Source organism: Gossypium raimondii, chromosome 9 (assembly GCF_025698545.1).
Source record: "Gossypium raimondii isolate GPD5lz chromosome 9, ASM2569854v1, whole genome shotgun sequence".
In the NCBI taxonomy this organism is placed as follows: domain Eukaryota; kingdom Viridiplantae; phylum Streptophyta; class Magnoliopsida; order Malvales; family Malvaceae; genus Gossypium; species Gossypium raimondii.
This window is the reverse complement of record NC_068573.1, coordinates 7,345,298-7,366,621: the sequence shown is the minus strand read 5'-3', so window position 1 is coordinate 7,366,621 and position 21,324 is coordinate 7,345,298. Positions and strand designations below refer to the sequence as shown.

Here is a 21,324-nt window from a genome sequence, read left to right as displayed (position 1 = left end):
TTAGTTTAGTTTGAATTCAAGTTAAAAATAAAATTTTCCTACGCTTGGTTCATGTGGGCAAGCTTAATTTTTTCCCTCCTTCAATAAGTTTACGTTTTAAGATATTTTAAAAGTTATTATATTTATATTTTATTTTTAATATAAACAAAACACAAGTTTGAAATTTTTTAAACGGATTAGAATATCTTTTATTTTCTATCATATTGTAAAATGTATATTTAAAAATAATTATTATATTTAATTATAATTATTAATTAAAAATTAAAATAAAATAGAAGTTGTGATAATTATACATTTAAGAATAATTATAATTCTAAGCATCATAATTAGAGTTAATTAGTTATTATTTTGAATAATGTTACATTGCATTAATTACATAAAATAAAATTTTATTGTATGTTGAATATGTTAAAATACTTTAATTATTATGAGAATTTTCTATTATAATATTTGAATTCATAAGAAATATTAATTTACGTTAATTACTGTATTTAAAAATATTAATTTAAATAAACTAATTTAATACTAAATGCATAAAATCACATGCAATACATGTGATACTAAAAGGTAGTTAATATTAAAAGAATATGTTTAGTTACTAATTCTTTGTTAAACTAAAAATTAAGTGTCGAAAATTTAAGTGCTGAATTTTTAATGTTAAATTTGATAAGTGTTGAACTTGAATTATACAAATTGTTTAGTCGAAAATTAAGCGCGAATATAACTATATATTTTAATTAAATGTAAATGTTAAATTTTGGAAATTTTCTCTTTAATTTGAATATAAAAATATCTAGTAAAAGTTAAAGTGTTGAATATAAAATATCATAAAATTTAAAAATTAAATATTTTAACAATATCCCAACTAATAATATAAATATTTAATTTAAATAATCACGATGGGTTTGCAATGTAATAGAAAAAAATTATAAATTCATAGAATGTATTTTCATTGCGTTTGGTTTGCAATGATTCATCTAATTAATGGTGGGAAAATAATTTTACTACGTAGTTGTAAAGTTAAATTTTATTTTTAGACATAATTATTTTTCTTTCTTATTTACTTTTTAAAACTTTTTGGTGATAAAAACCAGTAATATTACATCAGATTAAATAGATCAAAAGTGCCTCTCGCTCTGTCTTGTTGAAAAATTTCTGAGACTTCGTTAGGATTAGTATCAAAGATTTGTAAGCTTGATTTCCACGTAAGACCCAACTTTGTCAAACGATATACAATTATATTATATTCTCTAGTTATATGTCTCAACCACCATTGTCCTTCAGTTCTCAAAAGTTGTAGTACCCTTCTAAGCACTATAATGCCTAAATCTTCCATCCTATTATCAATCAGGGCTAGGATCACTTTTGTACTGTCAAATTGAATTGTGGCTTGTTTGTATCCTCTACTAAGCAGAATGAGTATCCTATTGTAAATGCCCCAAAGTTCAACTTCAAAAGGCGTGCATCGACCCAAGTGTCGGTTGAATCCCAAAATCCAATTTCCTTACTGATCCCGAGCCACAGTGTCAGTAAACGTATTCCCGGTTGAAGTAGTCATAACCCCGTCCATGAATAAATGAATTAGCAATTTTTCAGAGATCAGTTGATGGCCCAAAATATGATGATTGTTCTGAAGGTCCCTTTGAGTTGATTCATATTTATTGAGCCCAACTGAGGGAGACTTTAATAACCTCAGATGCAGTCAAAGTGACATTCAGGAAAATGAATAAATTCTTATTTTTCCAAATGCGCCAAGTGATTAATCCAAAAGACTCAACCAAATAGTGCCACGTCCCTGCAATCTCATATGACAATAAATGTTAGAAGAAAACCAAGATTGAAAGGATTTAAAGAAAAACCTATGTCGTTGGGCAAATGGAAGCACTTGCAACCATACTTCCTTAGCTGCTAGACAATCTTGAAGCACGTGAATGATATCTTCTGTGTCATGCCCACAAAGTAGACAAGAGCTGCTATTTACAATCCCTCGACGAGTTCGTTTTGAGTTGGTAAGGAGTCTTTGCTTGAAAGCTAACCAGAGGATGCCTACTTTAAAGACCAGAAAGTACATCAAATAGAGAAGGTACCTGATGTCGTTCATGTCTAAACAACTCTATCAGGACCTGAGGCAGGGTGGGAGGTGGAATGCTCACAATATATTTAATCATGTCCTCTAACAACCAGATACGAAATAAGTCAAGATTCCAAGCACCATTAGGCATAACAAAATCCTTAAGGGTGCAATCCAAATCAAGATTAGTATGTGCTAGAATTTACGATATTAAGGGACTAATTTCCAGAATCTAAGAGTCCTTCCAACATCGGATATTGTTGCCATTACCTATTGACCAGGCTAAGTTTTCACGAAAAAGAGGCCATATCTTGGAAAGTGATTTCCAAATATGTGAACATTTACTCATTATTATAGAATATGCGAGTTACTGCTTGAAGGCATACTTTGATCGGAGGTTCCTTACTCATAAGGTATTATCCTTGGAAATTAAATTGAAGCCAATCTTCATGAGGAAAGAGGTGTTTTGGTCAGACATATGTCGAAATCCAAGACCTCAACGAGACCTTGATTGATATATGGAGTCCTATCCTACTAAAGAGAGTTTTTTATGACCATTGAAAGAACCCCAAATGAATTGGCACACCAAACGTTCAATCTCAACAAAAATACCTTTCGATATCATCAATGATTGCATGAAGTAATTCGAGATAGATAAAAGAACTAACTGGGCCAAAGTGACTCTGCTAGCAATGGATAATTTTCTTGCCGTCCAACTCCATAATTTGCGTCTTACTTTTTCTACGATAAAGTTCAGAGTACTATTAGTAACCCTATCATGAAAAAGTGGGACTCCTAAATAGGTTCCAAAGTTTTGAACTTCATAAAAGCCAAAGCCTCGTTCAATACCTTTGGGAAAGATGTTGCTTCTCTGAGTAGTAATCTTGTGCCCAGAAAAATCACAAAAGTGTTTTAGAATGCATTGTAATAACTGCGCTTGCTCTAACTCAGCTTTACAAAAGATGACTAGATCATCTGCGAAGAAGAGATGAGACAAATTAGGACCCGATCTTGAAAAACGAATAAGGCACCACTTTTCATCCTCAATATTTGAGTGAATAATGTATCCTAACCATTCTTTGCAAAGAATGAAGAGATACGATGATAACGAGTATCCCTGTCTAATTTCATGAACAGGCTTGAATTTCTAAGTAGGTATTCCATTTCAAAGTATCTGCATAGTAGAGGAGGAGATGGCTAACATAATTACTTTCCTAAGAAACTCAAGTATCCCAACAGCCTGTAAAGAAACATCAATGAAATCCCAACTCAATCGGTCATAAGTCTTCTTTAGATCTAGCTTAATCGCCATCCAATTTTTACTATTACATTTCCTTCGCATAGAATTATAACCTCCTGTGCTATGATGATGTTATCAGAAATGTCTCGCCCAGAAATGAAACCAGCCTGTTCCTGTGAATTAAAGTTAAGAAATACTAATTTAAAGCAATTAGCAATCACTTTCATTACTAGTTTATATAAGATAGAGCAGAGGCTAATGGGACGAAAATGGGTGAAAGTCTCAGGATTATTTATCTTCAGAATGAGCACGAGCAGGGTATTATACAGTTCTGGATCGATGGCATTGCCAGCAAAAACCCCTTAGACCCGCTGACAAATAACACTACCAAGAGTATCATATTGACTCTAGAAAGAATGCGCATGATAGCCATCACTTCCCGGAGCTGTAAGTGGAGCCATATCAAAAAGATCCTTCTTGATTTCATCATTCGAAATTGAATTCTCCAAGGAATTAATGTCAGAGGGATTGAGCTGGGAAAAGATGTTGGGTGGAAGATGTCTCATGGGTTGTGGTATCTTACTATAAAGCTTTTCAAAGAAAACCATTGCTTCATTTCTAAGAATGCTCTGATCAGAACTCCATTGCCCATTACCAAGATGCAAGGTAGTAATATGATTGAATTTTCTTATTTGGATTGTGCGACTATGAAAAAAATTGGTGTTGCGATCACCTAAATGCAACCAGTCACATCTAGCCTTTTTCTTCTAAAGTAGATCATCATGAATGAGAACCTTCTCTAGCTCATCACAAATATCCATCTCATACTGAATTAAACAATTAGAGGGAGACCATTCTAAAGCCAATTGAATGCTAGAAAGAGATTTCATTAACTGCCTTTTTTGAGTACCTATAAAACCATAAACAAACCTATTCCATTCCTTTACATGTGAGGTAAATTCATAAAGGGAATCAGCCATATTACCAAAAAACCTCCACTTATCTTTGAAAAAAGTGGAGAAGTTAGCATGCTTTGTCTATCTTACTAGAAAATGAAAGGGTATATCTTTGAATGAATTGACATCCGGTCTCATTGTTATAAGGATAAGTCTATAATAAAATTTGATTCACTGAAGATGAGAAACCGAACAATGTAGGAAAGCTGACACCTATGAATCATTTACTAAAGCTCGATCTAATCTTTCACACATATCACCTCTTTGCCAGGTAAAGGATAAGCTTATGAACCCTATGTTGGGAAATGTGCCCATATTATAGTAAACATGTAACTGTGTTCTATTTATTTAAATGATGAATAAATAAATAAAGTTAATTTCACATTTCACTATTATGTCTTTTATATTTTGCATGCATAGCGAAATTGTGACGAGCAAATATTAGCTCATTGATTGTCGAAAGTTTAAACTGAAGATAAGTGACATTGTAAAGAATGTTTACATTGAGAGAAAGACAACTTACTTCAATAGATAATCTAAATGAGTCCATAATCTCATAAAAGAATCAAAGTGAGCATTTGATTCAAATACTGAGAAGGATTATTATGTCATCTACAGTTCCTATCAAGGAGATGACTAGTCTTGGCTATCGGAGCAGTTGACTCCACGAGTAGAGAAATAGATGTATTCATTGGTAGAATGATACATTGAACTGGACTCAAGATGAATTAATTCTGAATCCGTTTGTGAATTAATTCACTTGTGATGTCCATGGTGTAATTTACCTAAATCCTGAGTTAGTCATTGACCGTGCATATGCAACTCATGTGCTTTGATATAAGTGGAGACTTATGATCTAAAGATGATTGAGCCCATAGCCGGTATGTTGGTTACATGACTTATGTACGACATGGCTTTACTAGCAATAGTGGAATTCATAGCTCAATTAAAGAGTTAATGATATCCTATCATTGACATTGTGTGGATTGAAAAATATAAAATGTGACCACGAGTTGCTTGTTCTCGAATGAACAATTTATCACAGTCATTTGTTGACAGTGATCATAGTAATCATTAAGAAGACACAATTGTGACAATGAGATAAAATAAGAATGTATTGTGTGAAAAGATTTAACTCAAAGGAATTAAGGATATCATATGAGGGTAACACACACATGACGAGGTCATTGGACAAAACAATTGGATGGATTACTTTTGCAAAAAAAGTATATAATAAGGAGTTTTCAATCATGGTACTTCTTGTGGACCAACTCCATGATTAAGTAATTACAAATTATTGGAACAATGTTTTTGGACATAATTGTAATGACTAAAGCCTAATTGTATATGTCTGATTGGTCCCTCCGCTAGCTCAACAAAAGCTCGATCAGACTACATTTGAATCAGAAGAAAATTCTATGACTTTGGAAATAATTTAATTGAGTCGATTTATTTGATGTGGATTTAAATTAGGTGGTCGTGAGAATTTTTCAACTAGAGAATTTGATTAAAGTATTTTCTTGAAAAATTAATTTGAAAAATCTAAGTGATTTTTGAAAAAATTAATTTTGATCAAGTAAATTTAAGTTAATCAAATAAATTAAAATTAATATAATATTTTTGGAAGTTAATTTTCAAGTCAGACAATTGACCCAATAGGTAATTGAACTTGAAAATTAGACATGAGATCGTAAATTGGGCCTGGGACCCAAAATTGAGACCAAGACCCAAAAATTGGTCGAACTGGGCCTGGTATGTGAAACTAGGTCGACGGTCCAATCGGTGGCTAGACCGGACTACCAGGTCGTCATTGACTTGGACCGAATCTGTAGCAGTCGAACCGGCTAGGGGTATCGTAAGGGTGTCGCACCTGCATCACCGGACATGACAGTGCCGGTGGCTGCGATGGCGGCGTCCTGATGGCCGACGATGGTTGGTCGTTAGTGGTTGAGTAGTGGAAGAGCTATACTCCTATTGAGATTTTACCACAGAATTTGATTTCAGATTAATTATTCCAAAAATAATATTATTTTAATAGTTTAATATTAAATTAAATTTAATACTTATCTTAATAGTCTTTTATTAATTTAATATTAAAGTGATTATCTTAATATTAAATTTAATTTAATGTTTATCTTGTAGATAAACATTCTATTATTTTAATAAGATTTAATATTAAATTTAATCTAATATTTATCTTGATAAATATTAGATTAAATTTAATATTAAAGTGATTAAGTTTAATCATAGTTGAACTCTCTGAACTCTTCCTATATAAAGAGAGCCTTGGGTCATTGTTTACACACACTTGTATTTAAGAGAAAGTTGTAGAGAGAAAATTCTTTGAAGAGATTATTCCAGAAAATTTCTAGAGATATTTTTCTGATTTACAACTTGACCCAAAAGTTTAGAGAAATTACAAAATTACCCCACTAATAATTTTTGTGAAAAATTTTCTGATTCGAAGCGAGCCCACACTTGACAGACATGAGCTTGAAGATAGCGGAGAAGACTACTCGGTCGAAGTGCTCATCCTAGACGAATCGAAAATGTACAGTTTTGATTAAATGCTTATTACTTTAGATATCACAATCAAGATCTTGTTTTGAAAAAAAAATTAAAAATATGATTTTTCCCTAAATTTATTTTCTGATGTATTTTCAAAACTCGTTTTTCCAACACCCTAGATCTTGCAGTTCACAACATTCAACAAAATCACCAAAAAATTTACATGTTATACCTGTGGTATGGCTACTCCTTTTGTCTTCAGGGGATAAACTTGCATTGAAGTCGCCCATTACCACCCACAGAGAGGTTTTATTTTGCATGATTGCTTTTAAATCATCCCAAAGTTCTCTTCGCTTCCTTCTATCTGGGCTACCATAAATAAAAGAAATAAAAATAGATTTGGAAGGGAATTTATAAAAAAACACAAAGGAAATAAATTGAGGATGACTATGGATTATTTCAATCCTTAAAGATTCCTCCTAACCGATCCAAATGCCTCTTGAAAATCCAATAGCTTCGACACGGTGAGAATAACTAAAACCCAATTTATCAATAATATGGTTAGCTTTTTTACCGTTGATTCCCAGTTCTAACAAATACACGATATTTGAGCCAAATTCCTTGTTGTATTCCCTAAAAACTCGAAGAAATTTACTGCTAGTAGAACCTTGGCAATTCCACGAAAAAATTTTCATATTTAGTTCCATAAAAAATTAAAAATAATAATTAAACAAAAATTAAAATATAGTTTACTGCCTAGGAGAGTCTTCCCTTATCTGTTATTTTGCCACAAGGGTCGAGTTTTTAAATTCAAGAAGCCCAACAGCCTTTTGTCCAATAACGTCAGCCAAGTTAACCATAAAACCTTTTAGGAGGACTGTTGAGTTTCTTAAGAACTTAAGCCGATTGCCCCTCCCTTGGATAACCTTATAAAGTTTTTTCCTGCTCTAACCACCTCTAAGGCTCTCCATCAATGGTTGCCCTGAGGAGTGAGCAAGGCGTTTTCCCGTTGTCATTTCAGCATTCTCCACCAATAGATCATCGATCACCTGATTTTGGGATTTTTTAAACGAAACGGCCGTATGCTTGGTGGGATATAGACCGTCGTTTACAATAGACATGTTGATTTGAACTAGGGTATCTACCACTGAGTTAGGTTTTTTTGAAGCCATCAGCAACATTTTTGGCTGGAATCAGAAGAACCCCTGTGCGCGACCAAATCTTCATTTCCAGTAGTCTTAGTTGGCCCAGTGTTTATTCGGTCTTGAGAAACCACTTTATTAGTGGATGATTCGGGCCTATTAATTGTCTTATTAACCATGATTTTAATCTTGGACTGATTTGCTGTATTTTTGAATCCCAAATTATGAGAAGTGTCAAACTGAGGCCCACTAGCACTTTCATCCAATTTTTGTTGCATAAATCTTCCTCCCTGGGAATTGCCAAGCACGATTTCTTTCTCCTTATTACTCTGATTTCTTAAAGTTACATTTGTAGCAGTTGAATTATTTTCCTCATTTATGTCAGAATCAATTAGAGCCCTAAATCGAGATATTTCAATATTTTTTATCGATTTTTTTGTGCCCAGATGTCGGGATTCCCTCGATTTGTGTTGAGATTTTTTCTCAACCAACATCCACGGTCCAAACGATTGTCTCTTCTCCCCCATTCTATCAGTGACCATATTCTTGCTTATCGGAGATGAATCAGATGTCGACGTTTCCTTTCTAGTGTTAGGATCAGTACTCTTATGTTGCCATGCTTCCTTCACATGACCATAACGTCCACAGTGGAAGCAACCATTGGCAAGAATCCATATTTCACTCACCGAATTCTACCATTGATAAGAATTTAAGGAATCAATGGTCTGTCCAATTTGATATAAACAGCCATACGGGCAAAACGCCCTCTTACCTTGTTATCAGTATTCATGTCAAGCTTGACAACCCTTCCAATTACTCCTCATATTTCCATGAGGATCTTATGTTTATATATGTAGCCTGGAAATCCTAGAAGTCTAATCCACGACATAACCACACTGGGGAATAATTGTGACTTGCTGAAGGACATCGTCCACGGTTGCACTATCAAGTATTGACCGAAAATAATCCAAGGGCCTTCAGTGAGAACCTTTTCACAATCAAGTTTATTCTGGAATTTAGCGAGGAAATACCCGTTTTTGATGTCCATTAGTTGAAATGGAGATGATGACTTCCAAATGTTGTAAATCTTATTGTGTAGCATAGAGTACCCAATATTTCAACTAAAGAGTTTCAAAACCACTATATTTTCCATATCCTTGATGAGAAATTGATGGATCCTTTCCGAAAAATCAATGGAAGGAATACCATTAACTATAGATTTCTGGATATCCCCTTCCATCAGATTGAAATCATTACCTTCTTCTAGACCACTTCTATTAGCTTTGGACGATTGTCCCAATAATTTGTCTTTCCAAGAGAGTATTGGTTCAACAATTGAATCAATGAGCATATCCTTACCCACATCATCATATTTATCTCCAAAACGAACCTTTTTAGGAGTTAAATCCTCCATGGAGGAGTTACAGGCACCAGTGTCTTGACAAAGAGAATTTTCACACAAAGTGTCCATCCATCTTTATACAATATTTTCATTACAAAATAAGAAAACTATCTATTTTTAAATTTATTTTAAATATTATTAATTAAGCTTTAAACTATAAATACATATTTAATATATTAATAGTATTTAATTACATATTTGAACAATCTCATTATAGGTTTTGATCATATCTGCTCTTTTCGATGAAATACCTAGAACTACCTATAGTCCCTCTCAATCCATAAATAGGAGGATAATGCCCTTCAGTGCAATTAAACCCATGTCCTCCTGCCTTGACAATAATGTCCATACTCAATCGACAAGTATTGACAAATGTTAAAATTAATAAAAATTGTATTTTATTTGATGGGGGCAATTTCAAAATTTATCATCACATTTCTGGTAAAATGCTTAGTAAACCAAATGTATCAATATAATTTTCTTGGGATTTTAATTAATACTTTCTCATGTATGCCAAACATTGTAACTGTACAATACAAAAAAAATTGTAACAATATGTTCACGATAATTAAATTCTTAACAATCACATTCCCATAATTACATTTCATTGAAATCTTACCATAAGAAAGTACCGAATATCATTAAGTGCTAAGTTACTCTTTATCTACTTATATTTTCAATGATTTTTCATTGAAAAGTTCTATCGAATGATTTTTATATTTGTTATTGAATACGTTTAAAATAAAATAATTGGTCAATAGACTATAAAAAACACATATTTATTAAATAAAATAAAATAAATTTATAATATAAAAGTATACAAATTAAATGTATATTTTACTTTTTTAAATATTCTTACATGTGACATTATCATATTACTTTTTTTAATTAGCATATTACTTCTTAATTTAAAATAAAACTATCCTCATCTTACATCATTAGACATTTATTTTATTTATTAAAAATATATTTATCTTATACTCTCAAAAAATATTTATTTCAAAAATGGATTACAAATATTGAAATTCAAAATTTAAATTAATTGAGAACTGCATTTTAAAAATATTTGTGTTAAATAACTAAATAAAATTTTGGATTCTCTCCTCTTCATTTTTGTGATGAAATGCACAACTCATTATTTAGATTTTCTCGAATTATGCATTGTTCAGGAGAATCCAATATTTAGTGGTTAAAATTGCGTATTGATTGATCAATTCATCACGTTTCTAAAAGTTTAGGCATATATTTAAGTATTTTTATAATTTTTTATTAAAAAATATTAGTAATTTAGTATAAGAAATCAAATAATGTTGCTTTATTTTGGTTGCCTACAATCATGCTGCCATCATATTTGATTCCCATTTTCTTTCAAAGAATCTTTTAGTAGACTTGGATATTCCTTTAAATGATACCATAATAGGACCTTAAGATCAAACCAAAATTATTTTTTTTCATATAAAAATTTACTTAATTTATGTACTTAAAGTCTAATATATATATTTTATAGAAAGATACACAAGCATCTTAAAAACAATAATATTTTGATAAGTGGCAAATAAATAAATAAATATTTTAAAATTTTTATTAATCTAATTATTTATTTTAAATATAAAAATACAAACTTAATAATAGTTATATATAATATATATTTATTGATTAAAATATATAGTCAGTATAAGTGAGTAAAAAAATGTTTAGAAAATTTGTTTGCATGTATCTAATTAAAAAAAGTTTAGTTTTAATAAATAAATAATAATTTTTATTTTTAATTAATAATATTTTTTACTTGAATGATGTAAAAAGAGTGATTAGGCTTACCCATAATTTTATATTACTATCAAAATTAAATGAATATATAAGTTTTAATATTTTGATTGAAATTATCCATTTAAGCTAAAAATCATCCATTTAGGCCACAATTGATGCACAGGGTTATAATTTCCTCAAGCAATTTATATTATTGTAAAATTTATACTATAATCCATGTAATTTTGAACCTAAATGATTTTAAATATTTTTTATTTCTCAATTTTATTTTTAAATCTCTACAAAATTGATGCAAATGAAGTAATAATTTTATTAAATAATAATGTTATTTTTATAATAGTGTAGATGAATCACTTTAACAATTATTATGGGTTGAGAAAGGTAAAACTACAACTTTATATTGAAAATTTATGTAAATTCTTAAAATTAAATTCCAAAATGTAAAAAAAAGAAGAAGAGTATTTTGAGAATTGAGATTAGATTTTGATTTAATTTGCATGAGTAGGCTAAAATAAATAAAATTAATTATTGATTTTAAAATTAATCCTAAAGCATTAAATTTAAATTTTAATTTTAATATTGTAAATTATTTTAGCACTTTATATTTATTTATTTATTGATAAATTATTTATTTTTAATTTAAAACCAAATAAAATTGTATCAAATATAATCAAATTAAATTTTATGAATCTTGTTCTAAATCAACGGATGAGATTATCACAATATATTTTTAAATTTAAAATATTTCATTTTTGTAATTGAAACAACTACTAGGATTATTAAATCATCTAGTTGTATGGTAAAAATACAATTATAATAGTAATTAGAAAAATAACATAAAGTAAAATTAAAATGAACAAGAATGTACAATTATTATAACATAATAGGGAAAATGAACAAGAGTGAGTTCAAAATAAATTTAGTAGGTTACGATAACAAACTAAATAAATGTACGATAAAAGAATATTATAATTTTACCTCATTATTGATTAAAATAATCTGTCATCTCTCTCCAGTAACATTGTCGTTTGAATGTTACTTCAAACTTATCAATACTAATCATCTCCATCTTTTATGGATGCTATTTGTTTGAAAATGCTGAAGTGTTGAACGATATTGATAATGGTAAATTTCAACTTTAATTGCTATGTAACTCTAAAACTAATGAAATGATAATTTAAAATAATATCTATTATTAATAGTTAATTAATATGTTCAATATTTGTGGAGTTCAAACCAATAAAATTGTATCCAAAAATAAAATTATTATTGATATTATTATCTATTTTAATGATTAATGGATATTATTTATTTCTAATACATCGAATTCAACTTTAACTTAATTCTATAATTGAATAAAAATCAATTATTTTTAAAAATAAAATTTATTTTATATAATATTAATTTACTAATATAATAAAAATATTTTTTATTCAAAATTTCTCTAAACTTTTTATATCGCATCATTAATATTGTAATAATTGGAAGGATATGGACTCAAGTGTGTTTAAATCGTTTTTCTTTCGATTTGAAGATGTGAAAGGTTATAAGTAGAAGTAGGCTTTGTATATTTCAATTTCATAATTGCTTATTTAATTTTTAAAAAAAATGTAAAACATCTCATTCAATATACGTTTATAGAGTGTTGGGTTTTAAAATTTTATTTATTCATTAATTTTTATAATTGTTGAAGGGGGATTGACTCTTTCGGAAGAAGTTTTCAAAATGTCGTTCTCAGAGACACTGACCCAATCTCTCAACAATGGAAGGTATTGTCCCTTAGGAGAGGGTTTTTGCCCCTCACCCTCTGCGGAGAGTCATGTATGGTTCACGGGGGGAGGGGGGGCTCCTCCATCGTACGTTGATGTACGACCACCCATTACGAGATGACGTAAGCGTCTCACCCTTGGTGGGATTCAAACCCCTGACCTATGGAATAAAGGTCACCTGTAAAAGTATATGGTGCCACTTGAGCAAATATTTTAAAAAATAGTTTTAATAAACTTTTTATAAATTAAATTCAATTGTGTATAAAATAATTAAATTCAATTCGGTACAATTTTTAAAACTTTTTTTAACTTAACTTAAAACAATTTTTAATGTAATTTAGAACAATTTTTAAACTTTTTAAAAAACTGTTGAAAAATTATTTTAAAATAATTTAAAGAAAAATATATATTTAAAGCAATATTTAAAAAATAATTTTAATTTTTTTAGAAAATACTATTACTAATAGGAACCTTGAATAATAATAACAAAATGAAATGACCCAATACACAGTATAAATAAATCATTCAAACTAATGCCAAGATGTCTGTTTACAAAGTAATCTAAAAAAATACCGGAGGACAGATTGAAAGTCGTTGCAACATTACATAATTCTGAAACAAACTAGAAATGCATCAACTAGATCAAATAACTAAAATTTGCATCATAACCTCCTAGTCATCAAATTAACCTCCTAATCATCAAATTAACCTGGCAATGAAAATCGATCAGCCAAGAAAAAACTACCAAAAGCCTCAAGAGACCCACTGTATCAATGATGCACAAAAGGTCAAGTCTCAGTTGGCTTATCCTTCTCCTCATCATCTCGGGTTTGTTACCATCACTATAATCTATAATGATAAAGCTCTTCGAAATCGGTTCTTAATAGATCTAGTGGCACCCTTATATTTGCGAATCTTACATATATGCCAAAATATGACTAAAAGTTAAAAGTAAAAATAAAACAATTTATGCTTTTAAAGAAAACAGAGTGGACAAAACAAAAATCACGAAAAATACGGGCAAAGTAAAACTATGAAAATGTGGACAAAATAACGATTATGTGGACTAAAATTAAAAACAAAATAAAACCACGAAAAAATTGTTGCAGAAACCGTGACCAACAACTAACCCGAAGGCTAGTGCAGCTGCAAACAAAGCAAAGATTTAATTTGAAAAAGTTAAGTTGCTAGAATTTTTCTATGAAATTTTTATTTTTAAATATAATAAATCCGTGCATTACACTAGTTTTAAATATGCATTATGAGTTATTTACCCCTCCAATTTTACTAAAAAGTCATTTTAGCCTTCCATATAATTTTTTCACTTCTTTTAGCCCTTAAACTTGCATTGATTGTCAAATCTTCCCAAAATGAATGGAAATGTTAATGTCTATTAACTTTGCTAAAGATGGCAATACACGTGTATGCCACACCAACAATTAATTATTTTTAAAAATATTAAAAGATATATTTTATATTTTAAATAATTTTAGTAATTTTAAAAATAATTTTTATAATTTTTTTGAATTTTAAATTTTAAAAGATAATTAATTGTTGATATTCATGTGACCATCCACGTGTATATTAAGCCAACAAAGTTAACAAAGTTAACTTTCCTATCCATTTTAAGATGATTTGACAAACATGACAAGTGTAAAAGCTAAAAAGACGAAAAAAATTAAATAAAAATTAAAATGACTTTTTTTTTTTTACTTTTAAAGGACTGAATAAGTCATTAGACCATTTAAATATCGTCATACTCAGTCCATGAACAAATAATCTTTTGTAAAATAAGTATACTATTATACGAGACTGAAATTTAATAAATAAAATATGAATCTTATATGGGAAGGAGAAATAAGAAGAAAAACAAAATACCAAGTTACGTTATGAAGTGGAATTAAAATGAGTTTTTATATGTGATGCATTCATGGTTAAGGCACTATGTGAGCGATGCATGCTTACGACGAGCATGCAATTATGGTGTTCATGCATGTTCGAGTTAAGTAGACGATCCATAGACCACAAAAATGGCTTTTCATGGACCTCTACTTTTACTCCGATTTAGTTATTATATTCTAAATCTAAAAATTAATTTTCATACTTTTTATAAAGTAAAGATTTTAATCCAATTATTATTAGTTATTTTCTGTTAAAATTTATCAACTTAATATATTTAATTCTCTTCAATACCAATGTATTAAATTAAAAATTTATATAAAAAATACTAATAATATTAATTATGGCACTAAAAAGTTTAAACCCAAAAATAAAAGTATTTACTTTTAACATTTTAAGTATAGTAGAATATAAAGACTAATAACTTATTTTAACATTGTTTTTATTATACTTATTTATGCCACATAAAATATTTGCAGGTCCCTTTTAACCAATGGCAAAGTCCCCTTAAGATTTTTGCAATTTTCTCCTTTGTATATATGCTATATTGGTGGAATACTGCTTTTTCTTCTTTTGAGTCGATTGTTTATATGTTTAAATAATTTATTATGTTGAAATACTGATTCTTTTGAATCGATTGTTTATATGTTTAAATTGATTGTTACATAGCACATCTAATTTAACTCAACTCCCTCTCAAAATTAATATCCGAACGCAACCATTACTTTTGACCCTCTAATTTCCAATTTGTCAACCTTTATATACACATATTTATCTCTCAAATGATTTTACATGAGAATAAGTTTAATTAATTTTAGGGTTCATTTAATTAGTTATAGCCCCATGAACTCTTTCAATAATATTTTCATGTTTCATTTTCGTAAGTAAAAAATCTCACTTTTGCATTTGCGTTGGACTAAAATTTTAGATAAAAATCTCTTAAATTTAATTAAAATACATAAACTTATAACATATTTTCACTATATGAGCATGCATTCAAAGAATTTATTTAAAACTTTTAATCCCTTCGATTAATTTTGCCATTAAAATTTTTTATTCGACAATTATAAAAAGGGAAAAATACTTTTTTAAAATAATTTTGATGTATTTTAAAGAGGAAGGTTATAAACATATCATTATAAAGAAAAGATTGTATGAAACTATGATTCCACATCATCTTTATCCCTTCACAATAGGAGAATGATAAATCAGATTTTTCCATCTGATTGGAAAGGGATAAAGATGGTAAGCCCTTGTTTGACTTTGGAACAATGAATATAGGAAGCAAGGTATGAAATTTGAAAAACACAAAATTCAGGTGTATGTCAGTTAATGGGTAGTGAAGTTGAAATATATTTCAATAAATGGTTTGGGTATTAAATTAATAGTTGACAAATCATGATGAAAATTTTAGTTTGAAATTAAAGCTTGAAAAAGTGACTTTGATTAGAAGGTACAGCTGGGTCTGGACTCTGGAGTTTTATAAAATGTGAATGTAGATCTCAATGATACCGCGTCAACTATGATTACCATAATTAACCTAATCTTTTTAATCATTTCTTAAAAGGATAATTACCTATTTCATCCTCCAATTTCCGAGTAATTTTTGGCAGTGAGTTGCAGTTTGGCTGTACCTAGTTGTCATAATTTGGGTGCATGAGATTGAGTGTTGATGAGTGGATTCTTGTGAACATTGGTCACATGTCAAAGCTGGATTTGGTCCAATAATTTTATTTTCTTTTTCGAAGATGTTCCCATGTTGACTAAGCTTGGTTGTATCTAAATCTAATCACTTAATTAAAAAGAAGAAAATTTAATTTTTTGGGGGTTTTTTAAGATGTTAAATTTCTAACCACAGATGCAAGTAAACAGGGTACTTTCTTGTTTTCCTTTATTAGTAGTTCTTCTTCACTCAAAAAGAACAATAGATCGGTATTAAAACTTAAAAGCCTTCCCTTTTCCTCTTCTCCACCATGTTTTGACTTGAACAAGTTTTTTTACATTTTTCTGTCTTGTTCCCACGTCTCAGAATTGAAAACCCAGTTTGAATTTTAAGTTCATTTGCTAAATTTTTTATCTGGGTTTTGAATCTACTGGTTTTTGAAAATGGCTCCAAGTTCAGTTGTGGTCACCATTGAGAAGCCTAATAAGTTCTCTTTAGTGGAAATCAATGGCTCAGATTCAACTCTGCTACTCGAGAAACAAAAAGCAGTGAGTCCCAAACAGTTCACATGGTTCCTTTTCCTCAAAGCTAACAGAGTTTTTGCTTGTCTTTCATGGCTGCCAATGGCTTTGAAAACCATGTTTTTATCGGTCAAGAAACGCATTGCATTATCTGATGTGAGTGAAGAAGAAGCCAAAAGCAGAAGATTGTATAGATTCATCAAAGTCTTTCTTTTTATCTCTATATTTGCTTTGGTTTTAGAAATCTTTGCTCATTTGAAGAAATGGAATTTGAACATGATTCAACCATGGGAGGTTCAAGGTCTCTTCCAATGGTGTTATATGACATGGTTGTCATTTAGAGTTGATTATGTTGCTCCATTGGTGCTAACCATGTCCAAATTCTGCATTGTTCTCTTCTTGATTCAGTCTCTTGATCGCCTTATTCTTTGTTTGGGTTGTTTCTGGATTAAATATAAGAACTTGAAACCAAGAATCAATGGAGATGCTTATGATATTGAAGATGGCTCAAGTTTTCCTATGGTTCTAGTGCAGATCCCAATGTGCAATGAAAGAGAGGTGTGAATTTTAAGCCTTAAAATCCACTTCAGTTTCATTTGATCTGTTTTCAAGTAATCCTTGTTTTATTTTCCAGGTATTTGCACAATCAATTGCAGCTGCTTCTCAGCTTGATTGGCCTAAAGACCGGATTCTAATTCAAGTTCTAGATGATTCAGATGATGGGAATTTACAGCTTTTGATCAAAGATGAAGTTTCATTATGGCGTGAGAAAGGGGTGAACATAATCTACCGGCATCGGTTAATCCGAACCGGATACAAAGCCGGCAACCTTAAATCAGCAATGGCATGTGATTATGTTAAGGACTATGAATTTGTTGCTATATTTGATGCAGATTTCCAGCCTAACCCTGATTTCCTCAAGCAAACCGTGCCTCACTTCAAGGTATTCGATGAAAATTCCAATAGAAAGATTCAAATTTCGGGTTCATTTTGGTTATTGTAATGATTTAAACAATGTTGAATTGTTGATCTCCATTGCAGGGTGACCCTGAGCTTGGTTTAGTTCAAGCTCGTTGGTCATTTGTGAATAAAGATGAGAATTTGCTTACAAGGCTTCAAAACATCAATCTTTGCTTCCATTTCGAAGTTGAGCAGCAAGTGAATGGTGCTTTCCTCAACTTCTTCGGATTCAACGGGACAGCTGGCGTGTGGAGGATCAAGGCCTTGGAAGAATCCGGTGGTTGGCTTGAGAGAACAACTGTTGAGGACATGGATATCGCGGTTCGAGCACACTTAAATGGATGGAAATTCATCTTCCTCAATGATGTTAAAGTGCTTTGTGAGCTGCCTGAGTCTTATGAAGCTTACAAGAAACAGCAGCACCGATGGCATTCAGGTCCGATGCAGTTGTTTCGGTTATGTCTCCCTGCAATTGTAACATCCAAGGTTTGATTTGTTTTATGATGATCTGAATCCCTTAAAATGCACATGCAATTGAGTATAATGATTTGTGTTTGATCCATGCAGATATCGGTATCGAAGAAGGCCAACTTGATATTCCTGTTTTTCCTACTAAGGAAGCTTATACTTCCATTTTACTCCTTCACATTGTTCTGCATCATACTTCCATTAACAATGTTCATTCCTGAAGCTGAACTTCCCCTTTGGGTTATCTGTTATATCCCAATTTTCATGTCATTCCTAAACATCCTCCCGGCCCTGAAATCCTTCCCTTTCTTAGTCCCGTACCTTCTGTTCGAAAACACAATGTCGGTAACCAAATTTAATGCCATGATCTCGGGACTATTCCAGCTCGGGAGCGCCTACGAATGGGTAGTAACGAAGAAAACAGGTCGATCATCAGAATCCGACTTAGTGGCCTTAGCTGAAAGGGAATCGAAATCATTGAACGAAGAAAAGATCACGAGGAGACACTCCGAATCCGGGTTGGAGACATTGAATAAACTCAAAAAACAAGAAGAAATCACCCCTTTGAAGAAGAGAAATCGACTCTATAGGAAAGAGCTGGTACTGGCTTTTCTTCTACTCACCGCTGCTGCAAGAAGCTTACTGTCTGCACATGGAGTTCATTTCTATTTCTTGTTGTTTCAAGGCTTGACTTTTCTAGTAGTTGGCTTGGATTTGATTGGTGAACAAATAAGTTAAAAACAACAACAACAAAGAGACAACCTAGTTTTTTTTCAAATTATAATGTTTTTTTTAGTGCATATACAGAGTTTGGATTGGTTTCCATGGACTAAAGCTAGAATTAAGAGATAAAAAAGAGTTGAGTTTATTGTATACTTCTACAAGTATCTGTGTATCAATAATATGATAATTCAATATAAAATTTTCAATTCCAATTTACTATTATGTTACTTTTTGAAATGAATACACAAAGATGTGCTTGTAAAAGGGATTGCAGCAGCAAATAGCAAGCTTCTTCGAGTTATATGCTTCGGATCAGTAGTTGCCGGTGCGGATGAAAATGATGAATGCTGTTTCGGGTTCTTCGATTTATTCCCGGCATTGCATGAGAGTTTTGCAACCAGACCATGGTCCTGGTGCAAACTCAGCTAAATTCTTGAATTTGAACCCAGATTTATTGGATGTCAACTTGGCCATATAGACTAACTAATTAGATTAAATTCGGGTTCAAATGCTGGTGTTTGGAGCAGTGCTTAAAGCTCTCATTTGTATCTCAACCGCTGATTTTGTATTGATAAAAAAGACAAAGGCCAGCTATAAGGGCTAAGGTACGTCAATGGCTCCGCTAATTATGGCCTGAATTTACCACTCTTAACGTGTTATTGTGAAACTTTAAAAGCAAAGTTTAAAACAGCTTATTTGTTTGAAATGTTCAAACATTAACCAAACCAAAGACAAAAATGAAGTGTCCAATTGACTTAAGTACATGGGTTTGGAAGTCAACCAGTTTTTCCCATTGTTATTTCCACATTGTGTTACTGGTTGTGAATACGGAATTATAATTTCATGTTATCCATATATCTTTTTGCTAAGAGAATGAAAAGCCCGGTTTTTTCATCTGATTTTTAGTATTTTAGTTGTACTTGAATTTTTTAAGAACGAAAAAGTTAAAAATTAGGAGAAAAAAATCTGATTTGTCATTTTCCTATTAAAAAAGGATAGGGATGACGTGGAATCACAATTTTATACAATCCCTTCTCCTAATTGAGATATTTATACAAAGAAGACATCTCACACATATTGAAGATGAATATCCCCAATTAACTTTAGTACACACTGAACAACTAAAAGCTTAAATTATCAAGTTTTCCCCCACCCTGACCTCGTAGGATTTTGGGATGAGGCAAGATAGGTCAGGTTTTCATTAAAAAATTTATGATTAAATTGGGATTAGGTTTAGATAAAATCTGTTTTGCGATCTTGATATTTTCATTAATTTTTTTAATTTTATTAGTTTTTAAAGGATTTTAAGTATTTATTTTTTAATTCATTAAATAATATATTTTTATAATATCAAAAAATATATTTATACTAATTGAATAAGAATTGGTTTAATTTAGAATAAAAAGTTAACTAAGTTTGATTATAATTAAGAGTATAAAATAACATTTTTAAAGTAATGAAAATAAAAAAAAAGTGATAAACAATCAATAGTAAAATGTTAAGTAGTTAAATAAAATAATTTGTCATTAGAATATAAGTTAAAATTTCTTCTACAAAGGACCAATATTTTAAGAAATAATATTTGGTACATTGTCAGTGAAGGTGTAACACCCCTTACCCATATTCAACACCAAAATAGGGTACGAGACATTACCGGAGTTTACTAATTAATTTTCAGACATTTCATTTTTATCTAGCATTCATATTCATAACCAATCAAAATCAATACATTAATGAGCTAACGTTAACCAATTTAACTTATACATGCCATTATAACCAGAATCAAATCATCCAAAATTACCGATAGAACCAATGGATCTTGTGATATATCTCCAACAAGCTTCCAACTCAATTTAGCTTAGATAATCATTAAATGTATCAAATAATTATACATATTACCAATAATAATTTAATTCCAATAATAATACACATATATATAATTTTCATTACCAAATAGCATTCACTTCAATTAAAATTATTACGAATATAGCTCATTCAAGCTTACTGGACTAAATTGCGAAATACCAAAATTGAGGGATATTTTGGAAGTTTTCTATTTTCTAAAATTTTCACCCAATCTTGATCTAAATTAATATTTCATTCCATTTACTAATTTAAATAATAAAACAATTCATTTCATGCAATTTGGTCACTTTTTGACATTTTTACAAATTTACGCTTAAAGTTTTACTTTTATTCAATTTAGTCCCTGAGTCTAAAACGTGCAAGTTATCC

At 30.4% G+C, this 21,324-nt stretch overlaps 1 protein-coding gene across 1 annotated transcript; it reads left to right on the top strand.

Moving 5' to 3' along the window:
• The first annotated feature begins 16,645 nt into the window (after positions 1-16,645).
• Positions 16,646-19,305, top strand: LOC105798295 (xyloglucan glycosyltransferase 4). The gene is made up of 4 exons (XM_012628313.2): positions 16,646-17,496; positions 17,573-17,881; positions 17,980-18,384; positions 18,466-19,305. Exons 1-4 carry the CDS (start codon positions 16,861-16,863, stop codon positions 19,102-19,104), a joined length of 1,989 nt encoding a protein of 662 aa, XP_012483767.1. The 5' UTR covers positions 16,646-16,860; the 3' UTR covers positions 19,105-19,305.
• The last annotated feature ends 2,019 nt before the right edge of the window (positions 19,306-21,324 follow it).

Coding starts and splice junctions, on each gene's coding strand:
- LOC105798295 (XM_012628313.2), top strand. CDS start 16,861: ATGGCTCCAAGTTCAGTTGTGGTCACCATTGAGAAGCCTAATAAGTTC. Junction 17,882..17,979: donor AAACCGTGCCTCACTTCAAG/GTATTCGATGAA, acceptor TCTCCATTGCAG/GGTGACCCTGAGCTTGGTTT. Junction 18,385..18,465: donor CTGCAATTGTAACATCCAAG/GTTTGATTTGTT, acceptor TGATCCATGCAG/ATATCGGTATCGAAGAAGGC.